The 15,161-nt window shown below is 44.0% G+C and overlaps 1 protein-coding gene across 1 annotated transcript in view; it reads right to left on the bottom strand.

Moving 5' to 3' along the window:
- Nucleotides 1–2,136: 2,136 nt before the first annotated feature.
- The window catches only part of LOC130356830 (acetylserotonin O-methyltransferase-like), a 105,825-nt gene continuing 92,800 nt past the window's right edge, over nt 2,137–15,161 (bottom strand). The window contains exons 7-8 of the mRNA XM_056558824.1: nt 4,363–4,485; nt 2,137–2,400 (exon numbers count right to left, since the gene is read on the bottom strand). Of these exons, the coding sequence (XP_056414799.1) occupies nt 2,189–2,400; nt 4,363–4,485 (335 nt within the window). The 3' untranslated portion in view covers nt 2,137–2,188. The remainder of the gene's footprint in view (nt 2,401–4,362; nt 4,486–15,161) is intronic.

The following is a 15,161-nucleotide window of genomic DNA, read 5'->3' as shown; positions in this document are numbered from 1 at the left end:
TTAAAAAAAAATTGGCTATATGGCTATGTTGTGAGATTACCAGAATACTGTGGCTAGCTTTTTGTGAACTTGTATTTCCTGTTTTCCGTTTTCTTGTTTGCCTACAAATCCATTGATACCATTCTCCTCCTTCCCACACATCAGCTACCCCACCCATTGAAACATAAATGAGCTGCAGACCTGGGGTCTTCAATCAGGATGCCTACAGCTGTTGCATTAGATTCTGATTTATCCCTCCACCCATTGAAGCAGACAGGCTCCCTGTCATCAGCTGACTAGTGAGTCAGGTCTCGACTGCATTGCAAGCTGGGAAAAATTCCGAGACAGGAGTCATTTTGTATGCTGTTAAAAATAAATATTGGGGTGAAAATCACATAAGAATTGTCAGAAAACCGTCACACACAGGTAAAAACACTATATTATGAACTACACTAACCTTACAGCCCCTGTAGCATAGTCAAATAAAAATAAAAGGCTGCCCTCAATTGCTACAGCCTGTAAAAGGCAAGCCAAAACATTTGCTGAACCATGGAAGACTGGGAGGCATAGGTAAGGCCCCAGGCTTCCTCAGCAACCCACCGCACCCCACAAATAGACACCAGCATTTAATGTTTATAGCTTGCCTGTCAGATCCCACAAAAAAAATGTTATATGTTACTCAGTACCTAATTGTGATGTTGAATATATAATTTTTATGATCTATCACAATATTTCACTATAAAATAGCATATTATAGCTGTTCAATGTCTTTTCCATCTTCCCTCAGTCTGCTGACTCACTGCTCTCAGGAGCGAGCCTAGTAGCTCTGCTCTGTAACCCTTTCCTCTCTGGATTTATGCTGTACACACACGCACACAATGGTTATTGGAGATTGCCTGTACTCTACCACCAAAGACAATATGGTGAGTGTATAACTTAGATCTTCCTATGTCATTAATGTGTGTCATTCTTAGGCAGTACTGTAATGCTGGGACATGTAGTTTTGGAATAGTTGGAGGTACAATGTTTGGATAACTCTTTTTACAGCAGTGTTGCCTTCAGCTGTGTGCCTACAGCTTTTGCAAAACTACAACTCCCAGTATGCCCAGACATCCTTTGACTGTCAAGGCATACTTGGAGTTGTTTTGCAACAGTTGGACCCACATGTTTGGTTAAACTCTGTGTTACAGCAGTGTTGCTGCAAGCTGTGTTCCTCCTGCAGCCTTGTCAATCAGCCATCTCGAGTCCATGACCCTTGGACACTCTCATGCTGCTGTGGGACTCATCAGTGTCCCAAGAAGTATGGGGACCGATAGTGGTGGGATTTTCAAAGGTATTTTTCTTTAATAAAATGTGAAACATTTTTAAAGAAATATATTAGAAAAACTATTGTTTTGCCAAGATGTACAACATATAAAAAGTGTTTACATCTGACAGTGCCCATTTAAATGCCATGAACACTATTGATTATAGCATTTAACCATTTAAACGACAAACATTGTAATCTTCGTCATTCGCCATTAGTCAGATGTCATAGTCAGATGTCTGCTGCTAATAGCAGTGAACATTTGCCTGTTATGACGTGGACCAGAATTGCGGGCCTGCATCATGTTACCTTTACCAACCCATGATATGCACGAAAGAATAAAAATATCATGTCATTTTTTGCAGGAAGATTTACTACTAAGCAACAAAACCTCCCCAAAATTAGCAAAATTGTGTTGTTTTTTCAATTTCCTCATATACCCGTTTAGGTGAAAAGTTAAAGGAGTTGAGGCTATAAAAGCATGAGGAGGAAAAAAAATCGCTGAAGAGCTACAGGGGTTTTAGATAAAAAAAAAAAAATATATGTATAATAATGATTGCCCAAAATGCATTAAAATAACAAAGCAGCAGTTAATAACATCTCTGGTCGTCACCCTAGTCTTTGTTTTGGAGCAGACATCACGTGACTATCTCAGCCAGTCAACAGCTTCAGAGGTCACATGCTATGGCTCCCATCACTGAGCAGTGATGCCGGAGTACAGAATATTACTGTTGAGGTCACTGATTGGAAGCAGCGGTCACGTGACATTTAGTCAAACATGAAGACTTGATTGGTGATCAGAGAAGTGAGTACCTGCTGCTATGTTATTTTAATGAATTTGGGTCCCTTAAAAAAAAACTAAAACCTTGATGACTGCTTTAAAAAATATATATACATTTAGCCCTACTTCCTTCCCAATATTGCATTATATATATTTCCAGTTGCTTTGACTTCAATGTCCCTGAAGCCAGAGTCTGTAAGGAGCTTTGTATATTCAGATGGCGTCCGTTCCTTGCCTTCTGCCATGACCAAAAGGTTCAGTGAGAACATCTGGGAAATGACTGGACCACTTCTGTCTTCATTTAAAAGGACTTCAACAATCAGCACTCCACCTCCTTACCAAGAGAAACACAGTGTCAGTCATTAGAAATATTTACATTTCACATTTGTAATTTTAATGTTGGTTTCAATGTATCATGCCACACTATAAATGTATGTTTGTATACCCAACAACTGAAGGTGATGCTACAGTACAGTTAAAAAAAAAAAAATTAAAGGCCAAATTACAATAAAACTCAAACCAAAGACAGCGACCTCAGTAGCGTTACTTGTGTATGATTGCAGTATATAAACATATTGGTAAAAAAAAAAAATGCACCCAGAAAGAAATGCTACAAAACTCAGTTCAGATAGATAAATGATTGCAGGTGTGACCTGAATAGACACTGGTTGTTGCCACAAGAGGGCATAAAAGTGCTTCCCCTGCTGCCTTACAAAAATACTTTCAGAGGCTACTTTGGGGTTGTGTACCTTTTTAAGAGATCGATGAATGCTAGATATGCCTCTACAACACACTCAAATTGCCCAATTAACAGACTTTGGGAGGGGTCATACGAATTACCCACCATCTAGGCTGTTCTGATAAAGCCGTTAGGAGGTGCTGGGAACAGTGGTTACATGAGGGCACACACACACAGCAAACAGGCATCTTCATTACACAACTTTGTCTCTGTCTGGGCCATTTTCCGGCACTTAGGAGAAACAGTGGTAGCCACCATTTGTTTGCAGTGGTGTCATAAAGGAGAAATCTAAATAGCTACAGACCGGAACTATATAATCTTTAGCAACTAATCCAGGCTCAGCTTGAGGTCTGACAACAGTTGGGTTTGAGTTGGATGCCTCATTGTGAGTGCTTTGGTCCTGCCTTTGCAGCAGTGCGACATACTGCCCCAGCTGCTGGTGTGATGATCCGGGAAGCCATTGCCCTAGTAGTAATATGAGGGACGCTAACAGCTCATGCCACATGTTGCTTCTCTTGTCAGAACATCATCACAGCAGGATAATGCTCACTCACACACAGCAAGGATTACACTGGAATGTGTCCGCTAGACTGTAACATTTCTCTGGTTTGCCAGGATTCGAGATTTATTGTCATTTAAAGGGGTACTCTGATGCTCCAGCGTTTTAAACATTTTGTTCAGAGCGCTTGTAGTCTGAGGCCGTGAACGTGACATCACGGCCACACGCCCTCCATGCATGTCTATGGGAGGGGGCGTGTCTAATGACATGCCCCCTCCCATAGACATGAATGGAGGGGGCGTGGCCGTGACATCACGATCACGGCCTCAGATTTCAAGCGCTCTGAACAAAATGTTCAGAATGCTAGAGTATCGAAGTACCCCTTTAAGCATTTATAGTGAGCCAGCAACCTATGATTGTGCAGGATCTACAGGCCAAACTGAAACATCCGTGGTCAAATGTTCTGCAGTATGCTTGTATGCCTGTTGGTCATGGAATCTGTATGCCTCCATGACCAGCCATATTGTTTCCAGGGTAGAAGTGACTCTAGAGGGTTCTAGAGCTTTCTTTCAATTGAAACTTTTCCTCAATAAATGTATCCTTTCGTCCTAATATTTACTCATTTACATAAATCATCATTACAATCACACCCAGTATCATGTGATTTCAGCAACTACTTCTTAGTGCATTTTTTGTTTTGTCAATGAGTGTATATTGTGGCATTGTGCTTTCTGAGAAAGCAGTTTAATTGCAGTGGAATTCAACATGTATTGCAAGGAGAGGTGGCTCCCAGTCCCATTACTCCATGGTCTAGAGCTAATTGAGTTAAGTAAAAACCACCAGGGGGAGCTCTTTAAAACAAGCCTAGACTCCCAGGTGATGCCTCCCAACCTGGAGATGCTAAAGGCTGTGGGGTCATGTGAATAGATAGATCCTTTGGCTAGAGTTTTAAATGCTGTATACCCACATTCTGCACAAATCCATGGATTTTTTTTTTATAACTATTTTTTTTATAACTATCACACAATGTGTAATATCCCTACAGATTATAAACTCACCAGATCTACAAGACTGGTAAATCTTTCTCAGCAGTCCAATGCATTTTTCGTCTGCCCAGTCATGAATAATCCTGGACAAAATAAATAGGTCTGCCTCCGGAATAGGGTCATCAAAGAAGTCACCTTTAATAGAGTAAAGACATTGTTAATTTCAAAACACAAATAAATGACCAAAAAATAAATAAATATCTTAAAATTAAACAATGTGTTAATTTATCAAAAGAAGCATTTAACAATTTCATAAATCATAGACTGTTCCACTAGTTAGGGAAAAGAACAGTATGTTTAATTCACAAAAGGTTATTTTACCATTTTAAGATTAGATATATAAAGGTAATAGTTGGCACTCGTGTCATCGAAACAGCATTGCTTGTTTGCATTTTGTGTAATAGCCCATATAGAAATGAAAGAAGTGTGATAAGTATTTATGCTACCAACCATTACTAGTCACCAATATCAGCAACAAAGATTCCATTGTAATCTGCTGGATATGATTTTTTTTATCAGATCTTATTCATATGTCTTTTTTAAGCATACATACTAGGGAACTGCGTTAACAACAATGCCATATAGTATATTTGTTTTAAAATTTCTGTTTCATTCATTTTAGTAAATGTATGAAATGCACTAAGTAAAGTAGCAATGCAGATAAAAAATAAATCTCATGTGAGAGAAAAAAGCATATAACTTTGTAAATACAGAAAGAATAACAATTTCTCACTATTTTAACATACAACATTATTTATTTACACCGATTGTGGTATTATGAAATAGATACCATCAAAGCCCACATTGCTTAGGGTAAAGTGAGCGTGTGTGAACAAGAAAGAAATTAATGTAGGCAAGTTAGTTAAATCTGTAACCTAATGAATCAGCAGAGGGAAAAACAGAAACAGTAGGAGAGATTTATCATTGAGTTCATTCCTTTTTCTTGTGTTTTTCTTGTGCAAAAATTTGCGCAGGGACTTTCATTGCATTTTTTTGTGCATCTTTTTTGATAGAGCAAAAAGCAAGTACTCTATTTTTTTGGGTATTGTGGAATGCATTTTACAGTGAATACTAATTTATCATGTGCATTGTTTTTGTTTAGATGCAATTTTTTTGCACAAATACATTTATTTAATGCAAAAATACCCCATCAAAAAGAACATGTAGGAAAGTGTTCTACCGAGACAGCCAGGGGATGCAGGAGCCATCCCTCAATAATGCTAAACTACAACTACTCCCATCATGGGACACAGTCTGTCCCATGATGGGAGTAGTTGTAGTACCACAGCGCTGAGAGATTTCACTTGCATATCCCCCCGGCTGCGGGACTATTTTGGGACAGTTATTACTACTACTCCCATCATGGACAGACTCTGCCTATGATTGGAGTTATAGTCCAGGGGCTGAGGGGCAGATCACACCGGGTCATTCTCCAGAGACCCGCTCCGATCCGCATTTATTAACTGTAAAAGCCAGTGGCACATGCGGCTACACTGCGCTGCCTGCCGGCTCCCGGCGTGGAATCCTGTATACACTTTCACAATTCATAATCCCCGCCACCGGGAGACAGGAGCTCTGATTGGTGAAAAGCTATTCACCAATCAGAGCTTCTGTCTCCCGGCAGCTGGAATTATGAATTACGAGAGCTGTATACAGGAGCCAGCGGGGAGCGCAGTGGAGCCACATATGCCACCGGCTTGTACAGTTAATAAATGCGGATGGCAGTGGGTCTCTGGAGAATGACCTGCTGCGATCTGCCCCTCAACCCCTGTACTATAACTCCCATCATGGACAGTCTGTCTTTTGATGGGACTAGTTGTAGTACCGCAGCGCTGAGGGATGGCACTTGCAAATCCCATGGCTGCGGGACTTTTAGGACTACTACTCCCATCATGGACAGACTCCGTCCATGATAGAAGTTATAGTCTAGGGGCTGGGGTGCAGCTCGCAGCAGGTCATTCTCCAGAGACCCGCTGCGAACCGCATTTATTAACAAGCCGGCGGCACATGCGGCTACACTGCGCTCCCCACCGGCTCCAGGTGGGGAATACTGTATACACTCTCTTAATTCATAGTCCCCGCCGCTGGGAGACGGGAGCTGTGATTGGTGAATAGCTATTCACCAATCAGAGCTCCGGTATCTCGGCGGTGGGGATTATGAATTATGACAGTGTATTCAGTATTCCCCGCCTGGAGCCGGTGGGGAACGCAGTGTAGCCGCATGTGCTGCTGGCTTGTTAACTTAATAAATGCAGATCGCAGCGTGTCTCAGGAGAATGACCTATTGCAATCTGCTCCTTAGCCCCTGGACTATACCTCCCATCATTGACAGAGTGTATCCATGATGGGAGTAGTAGTCCAAAAAGTCCCGCAGCCAGGGAATGTGCAAGTGCTGTGGTTTTACAACTACTCCCATCATGGGACAGACAATGTCCCATGATGGGGGTAGTAGTCCAAGGGCAGAGGGACAGATCGAAAGGGGGTCTCACTCTTGAGACCCCTGTGACCTTTACTGCTCCGCCCCTAGTGATGATGTCATTAGGGGGCAGAGCTACACAGTCTAGGCCTGACTCTGTTCTCATTATGCGTTTTGCATAATGGGAACGGAGCCTTTCTGGCTGTGTGTTCCCAAACAGGGAGACTCCAGCTGCTGCTTAATTACGGCCCCCATGATGGGAGTTGCAGTTCAGCAACAATTGGAGGCTCCCTGTTTAGGAACATGCTGCATTATGTCCGCTCTACCCAGGGGAGAGCGCAAAAAATGTGCTAACCCATATTTCTTGTTTTTCTTTTCTTCTCATTTCTGATACATGAATGCGAAGGACTACGTCAGATTGGATGGACTGTGACGATGACCACCTTTTTTTCATTTCAATAAAATGGTTAACGAGGGCTGTGGGGGAGTGTTTTCTTAAACAAAACATTTTTTTCAACGTGTTGTGTTTTTTATAATTGAATTTTCAGGCTTAGTAATGGAAGCTGTCTAATAGACAGAATCCATTACTAAGCCGGGGCTTAGCATTAGCCCTAAAATCAGCTAGCACTAACCTCCAATTATTGCCCTGGTACCCACCGCCACCGGGGTGCCGGGAAGAGCCGGTACCAACAGGCCCCGAGTGTCAAGAATGGTGCTCCTGGGCCTAGGTGGTAACAGGCTGGTGTTATTTAGGCTGGGGAGGGCCGGTAACAATAGTCCTCGCCCATGCTGGTAACGTCAGGCTGGTACTGCTTGGTTGGTATCTGGCTGATACTGAAAATAGGGGGAACCCAATGCATTTTTAAAAATAAATAAATAAAAAAACGTGTGTGGTTCCCCCATTTTTTCAGTATCAGCCAGATACCGACCAAGCAGCAACAGCCTGATGTTACCAGGGTGGGCGAGGACCATTGTTACTGGCCCACCCTAGCTTAAATAATGCCAGCCTGTTACTGCCTAGGCCCAGGAGCGCCATTTTTGAGGCTCCGGGGCTGTTGTTTTCTGGCTCTTCCTGGATCCCCTGTGGGTACCGGGGTAATAATTGGGGGATAGCACTAACTGATTTTGGGGCTAACGTTAAGCCCCGGCTAAGTAATGGATTCTGTCTACAAGACGGCTTCCACTGCTAAGCCTGAAAATTCACTTATAAAAAAACAACACATTGAAAAAAAAATGTTGTTTAAAAACAAAAAAAAAAAAACACTCCCCCACAGCCCTCGTTAACCTTTTTTTTTGACATTTAAGAAAACGCTGTTCATCGTCGCAGTCCTCCGCATTCTCATCTAAAATGAGAAGAAAAAAAAACAAAAAAAAGGTTGGTAAATTTTTGGTGCTCTCCCCTGGGGTGTTCCTTAACAGGGAGCCTCCAATTGTTGATGTCTGCCTACTGTATCCTGTATATACAGTCATCTATAGACAGCTGTATTTACAGGATAGCGCACAAAGCCTTAACCGAGAACTGCTCAGCAGCAGCGTTAACTCTTTCAAGGGTAAGCGGGATGACCCTGAATCACATGCAGAATGCAGCATATCAGTAGCCAGTCACCCCTGTGATGTCACAGCCCTATATAATCGGCAGCCATATTGTGGCCAGTCACTTCAGCCTTCCACTGCAGAGAGATAGATAGGGACAGGCAGTGCTGTGTGTTTCACAGAAAAGCTTTTTCCAGCAGCGTTTCATCTCCTAGTCACGTCAGCGTTCTGGTGGACATAGAGCAGTGCGTTTTTCACAGAAATGTTTTTTTACTGCAGCGATTAACCTCCCAGTTACTTTCTACAACATTATATTACAGAGCGGGACAGAGAGACGTGTGTTGCCTCATATATTTGAACAAGCTGGCTTAGCTGGAGAAAACTTAACAGAGGAGGGAGGAATACGTTTTTTTAACAACTCTGTGTCTTTGTTCCACAACAAATGGTCTGCTGGTTATATTTGTCTGTAGACTAACAGTCTTTGAGAGAGTGTAATTTTGGGTGTAGTACACAGCTACTGTGCGCTGCAGCACTACGGGTGTTGTGCACAGTTTACTGCGGGTGTTGTGCACAAATAGGTTTTTTAAGCGTACTGTAGCACATTTTTCTGCCCTCATAAGTGCATACCACATACCTACATCTAAGTAGTGTACTATTTTTTATCTGTTAATCTGTCAAGGGCCTAGATCAGGGGTTGGTAACCCCTGGCACGCGTGCCACTCTTGACACGCAGGGTGCTTTTGAGTGGCATGAGGGGTCCCAGGCGGAGAAGTGTTCACTCCGCTTGTTAATGGGGATCCGGGACACCTGTACTGGATCCCCAGGCGAACGAGCGCTGCTTTAAGCTGTGTGCACACACAGCCAAAGCCTCCTCTCAGTCTGAGCCGCAGGACCTGCGGCTTCACTGAGAGGAGACCTGTGAACTCTGCCCCCTCGCAGCGCAGGCTCCGATGACATCACTCATCGGCGCCTGCACTGTAGCGGGAGAAGAACGCAGCCAGCTTGTGCAGGATGGATGCCCGAACATATAAACACCCCAGAAGATAAATATGTGAAGTGTTTATAGGAGGCCATGTGACTATAATAGACAATGTTCTTGGTTTATAGAACTAAATACCTGGACAAATGTTAGAAGAAAGGGGCACAAGAGTGACGTCAAGGAAGGTATGAAAGAAGGGAGATGGGCAGGGAGGAAAGGAAAGAAGTGAAGGATGGAGGAAGAATGGGAATAAAACATAAAGGAAGGAGGGAGGAAAGAATAAAGAAAATAAGAAGAAAGTGGGGAAGGCAAGGAAGAAGGAAGGATGGAAGCAGCTAGAAAGGAGGAAGAAGCGAAGAAAGAGCACAGAATGAATGCAAATGAAAGAATGGAGAAAAAGGGAGTGAGGATGTGAATGATGGAAGAGACTTTGATTAAGTCTAAGGACCTAAGAGCTCAGTTTATGAACAGAGGGTACCCAGATTATACACTGAGAACAGCTTATAAGTTTGCTAGGAAACAGAAAAGAGAGCAACTTTTGGTACCCAGAGGAAGGGACAGGACCTCAAATCTTTCACACTCCGGAGACTCCACCCAGAAACAGTTTAAGGGTATTGAAAAAGTGATAAAGTCTCCACGAGGGGGTGATTTTGATAAATCTCTCTTACAAAAAGAAAGTAGATGGATTTTTGAACTGCAAACTATGGCCCCAATGGGACTAAAGGAAAAACTTACCTTTGTCCCTTTTATAGAACTGGGAGTCGGATTGAGGGGGGACTCATTCTTGGGGGGAGTCGGAATGAGGGCATTCCCATAGACAGGGGGGGCTGTAGTCAGCCCATGAGACAGCATACCCTCATAGACACGGATTATCAGTGTCCTTCAGGAGGTTCCAGTTTACAGTACCACCTTTCTAAGGGCGTCCCTGCCATGTAGGGACTAGGGTGGAAGTGTAGGGAATTTAGGACTTGTTTAGCATCCGAGGTCCCTTCTATAACTTTCCACCACCCCGGTAGGGTACCATATCTAATCCTCCCAATATCAGAATTTCTCCATCCATCCTTGTTACGCTTGTCTCTGTTATAATCCTTGATATAGTCATATAGTCCCTCCTTTCCTTGCGCGGATGAGTACATTATTCCGGGTTACCACAGATTCATTTATCTGCTAATCATAATTCCACTCATAAGTGTATGAACAATAACTTTTATTTATTTATCTATGGTCATTGTGCCGGTGTGTCCTATTGAGGCATACATCTAGATTATTGATATTAATTTGGTTCTTCTATACTTCCGTACACATGCTGCGCTTTGAGTGTGGTGACGGTTAAATAGAAAAGTGGCAAATGGATTTGTTTTCTTCTACTACGGGCATTAATTACCTGTGCTATTAGTACCTGTATTCAAATATCTACTTCTGACACTTTAAAGTACCCGTCCCCTGGCCACAGTCATCTAGCATCTCATGATATGTATGTGTGTAGATACTCATCACTTCACTAGGCTCTGCCCCCTCCCTGCGTCACGGAGGGACGGCTCGGGGAAATCCTGGAAGTGGACGGGCTTTATTAGTGAGATGCCGGTGACAGGGAGGGGGGTGATGATTTGGATTTGGAGGAGCAATGGTTACTTCCCTACCTGGCTACCTAAACATTTACCTGCCTGGCTAATTCTCTACCTGGCTACCTATTTTATTAATTTCCTGGCTACCTACCAACATAGCTACCTACCTACATAGTAACCTAATTACCTAGCTACCTACTTGCTACCTACCTATCTACCCAGGTACCTTCCTTCATACATACATAGCTACCAAATTACCTACCTTGCTACCTACCTATGAACTTACCTACATATCTACTTATCTACCTGCATAGCTACTTATCTACCTTCTTGGCTACCTATCTACCTACATCCAAGGAAAATTGTAGCTCGCTAAAGTATAAGGTGCAGAATTCAGTGCAGTTTATTCCATTTCAAACAGTGTTACGGAACAGGTTAAGTTTTCTCGTCTCTTTCATGCTTGACAAAGGCAAAGACAGGTCACTGAAACGTAGCTTGCTCTGCAACACTGTTTGGAATGGAATAAACTTCACCGAATTCTGCACAGAAGGAGAACACAAGGAAAGAGGATGATACTGAATGTAAAAGATGTGAATTGTGAGTCAGTTATTGTGACTGTATGTATATTATTGCGCAACATGGCTGGAGTCTGAATTATGTAAGGGGGGGTCTGTATTATGGTGGGGTTTGATTCTGAGGTTTGTATTATGTAGGGGTCTGATTCTGGGGTCTGTATTATAGTGGAGTCTGACTCTGGGTTCTGTATTATGGTGGGGTCTGATTCTGGGGCTTGTATTGTGGAGGGGACTGATTCTGGGGTTTGTATTATGGTGGGGACTGATTCTGGGGTCTGTATTATGGTGGGTGGTGATTCTGGGATCTGTATTATGGTGGGGTCTGATTCTGGTGTCTGTATTATGGTGGGTGGTGATTCTGGGGTCTGTATTATGGTGGGATCTGAATCTGGGGTCTATATTATGGTGAGGTCTGATTCTGGGGTTTGTATTATGGTGGGGACTGATTCTGGGGTCTGTATTATGGTGGGTGATTATTCTGGGGTCTGTTTTATGATGGGTGGTGATTCTGGAATCTGTATTATATTGGGGTCTGATTCTGGGGTATGTATTATGGCGTGTGGTTATTCTAGGGTATGTATTATGGTGGGTGGTGATTCTGGGGTCTGTATTATGGTGGGTGGTGATTCCGGGGTCTGTATTATGGTGGAGTCTGATTCTGGGGTCTGTATTATGGTGGAGTCTGATTCTGCGGTCTATATTATAGTGGGGTGTAATTCTTGGGTCTTTATAATGGTGGGGTCTCATTCTGGGGTCTCTATTGTGGTGGAATCTGATTCTGAGGTCTGTATTATGGTAGGTGGTGATTCTGAGGTCTGTATTATGAAGGGGTCTGATTCTGGGGTCTGTATTATGGCGGAGTCTCATTCTGGGGTCTGTATTATGGTGGGTGGTGATTCTGGGGTCTGTATTATGGTGGTGGTGATTCTTGATTCTTGGGTCTGTATAATAGTGAAGACTGGTTCTGTGGTCTGTATTATGGTGGGTGGTGATTCTGGGTTCTGTATTATGGAGGGGTCTGATTCTGGGGTTTTTATTATGGAGGGGTCTGATTCTGGGGTCTGTATTATGGTTGGTGGGGATTCTGTGGTCTGTAATATGGTGGGTGATGATTCTGGGGTCTCTGTTATGGCGGGGACTGATTCTGAGGTCTGTATTATAGTGAGGACTGATTCTGCAGTCTGTATTACGGTGGGTGGTGATTCTTGGGTCTGTATTATAGTGGGGACTGATTCTAGGGTCTGTATTATACAGGTCTGAGTTAAAATGGTAGTTCTCACTGTAAGGTCCTTACAGCGAGAAAAATATATAGGGACAATTCTGGAAAAAAAAAACATCCTAGGACAAGCCACACCCCACAAACGCCACACACAGAAAACCATACCCACAACAAGCCACACTCATATTGCCACACACAGAAAGCCACACCCACAACAAGCCACACTCATATTGCCGGCACACCAAGCGACTTCGAAAAAAATTTGGGCACAGAACTACCAAAAGGTTGCATACCCCTGGCCTAGATACTGTGAAAGGCCAGGCAAAAGTAAACACTGGCTGGTGTTTAACTCCAATACTTTTTTAAGCGTACTGTAGCGCATTTTTCTGCCCTCATACTGTAAGTGTATTCCACATACCTACATCTAAGTAGTGTACTATTTTGTACCTGTTAATTTGTCAAGGGCCTATATACTGTGAAAGTCCAGGCAAAAGTAATCACCGGCTGGTGTTTTTCTCCAATCCTTTTTTAAGCGTACTGTAGAGCATTTTTCTGCCCTCATACTGTAAGTGCATACCACATACCTACATCTAAGTAGTGTACTATTTTGTACCTGCTAATCTGTCAAGGGCCTAGATACTGTGAAAGTCCAGGCAAAAGTAATCACCAGCTGGTGTTTTTCTCCAATACTTTTTTAAGCGTATTGTAGCGCATTTTTCTGCCATCATACTGTAAGTGCATACCACATACCTACATCTAAGTAGTGTACTATTTTGTACCTGTTAATCTGTCAAGGGCCTATATACTGTGAAAGGACAGACAATAGTACACACCTACTGCTGTTCTAGACAAATACTGTTTTAAGCGTAGTGAAGCATATTGAACTCCCCTCATATATGCACTAAGTATGTCAGGCAGAGAAGTGCCAGGAGATGCACAGAGGAGTGGTAGAGGCCTAAATTCATCAGGCGCAGGCAGAGGTCGAAGCAGACTAGGGGCGAGTGGCAGCAGGAGTCGCAGCGAGAGGCCTGATCTCCCGATATAAGCTAGCAGTCGTGTCTCGAGGAGCAACCCATCTGCCGTCATCAATTGGTTAACACGGTCATCGACTTCATCACAAGTGACATCTGATACCCCAAGTCATCAGTCGGTTGGTTCCTCAGACACAATCCTTTGTTGGCATGGCCCTGGAGCAGTTCCTGTCCTCCCATTGCCTCTATCCTATGCTGTTCACTCCCCTAAAGAAGTATCTTATGCTGTGGGTTCAGCTCCACTATTCACTGAGAACGATCTAATAGAGGACAGTCAGCAGCTACTGCCTATCCAAGAAGTGGAGGAGACATCCGCCACTTCCTCCGCTAGACGGGCAAGTAGTGATGATGATACTGACGTGGGAGGTGGTGTTGCCAGCGTTCAGGGTCCTGAAGCAGACACTGTTGAGGAACCTGAGGAGGACATCAGTGACATGCAGACACTTGTTGATGATGAAGCCGATCCCAATTGGGAGTCGGGTGCAGAAGGGGCTTCATCATCATCAGGAGAAGAGGTTTTCCCGTGAGGCAGCAGCTGAGCCAGCAAGGTGGTAGCATGGGTAGCAGTCAGCATGATGGCAGAAGTGGAAATTCTGGAGACAAAAGTGCATGGGGGAGACCACCTGCTTCACGGCAGCCTACCTTCATGGGAGGTAGTGGAACAGGGGTTCCTGAAGACAGTGGCAGTAGCAGTCAGTTAGTATTAAAATCAGCTACTCGGCGGTGTGGCAGTTTTTCATCAAGCATCCAGAGGAGATTAACGTAGCAACATGCAGGATATGTTGGCTGAAGGTGAAGCATGGCCAGGGTCCCAATGTTGGCACCACAGCCCTGTATCAACATATGCTGCGCCACCATAAAGTGGCCTGGTAGAACCGTGGCTCTGGTGGTAGTGGTTCTGCCTGCTTCATCACCCAGTGCCACGCGGCTCCCTTTTTCAGCCAGACAAGGCTCCCCCACCTCAGCCGTAGGAAGCTGTGTGTCATACCCTTCTTCTGTCGCTCCAGATGCTCCTGCTCCATCTACTTTTAGTAAGACATTCTGCCAGCATTCCATCGGCAAATCCATTTCCATGAGACAACAGTATGCACCAACGGCGCAGAAGCTGAATGTGCTCCTGTCCAACTTGCTGGTGCTGCACTCCCTCCCTTTTCAAGTGGTGGACTCTGCACCTTTCAGAGAACTGATGGCTTGTGCCGAGCCGAGGTGGAGAGTCCCAATGGCTGGTAAGAGCACTGGAGATGTGGCGCCTACATCTCATGGCCACATGAGACCTGTGGGGGCTGAACTGAAGGAGGAGGGAGAGGGACACAGAGGAGCGCAGTTTAGGTTTCGCTAAATGGGCAGTTTTTCTAGTCCTGACAGAAGAGGAGGATCAGGAGCAGCCAGAGGAGCCAGAGGGTTATGATGAAGGAGAGACAGAGGACTCAGTCAAGCTGTGGCAGTATGCAGTGGAGAATGAGGCAGTTAGTTCCTCTGAGTCACTTGAACAA

This window comes from Hyla sarda, chromosome 2 (genome assembly GCF_029499605.1).
Source record: "Hyla sarda isolate aHylSar1 chromosome 2, aHylSar1.hap1, whole genome shotgun sequence".
Lineage (NCBI taxonomy): Eukaryota > Metazoa > Chordata > Amphibia > Anura > Hylidae > Hyla > Hyla sarda.
The sequence above is the reverse complement of the archived record's forward strand: the minus strand, read 5'-3'. Positions and strand labels throughout refer to the sequence as shown.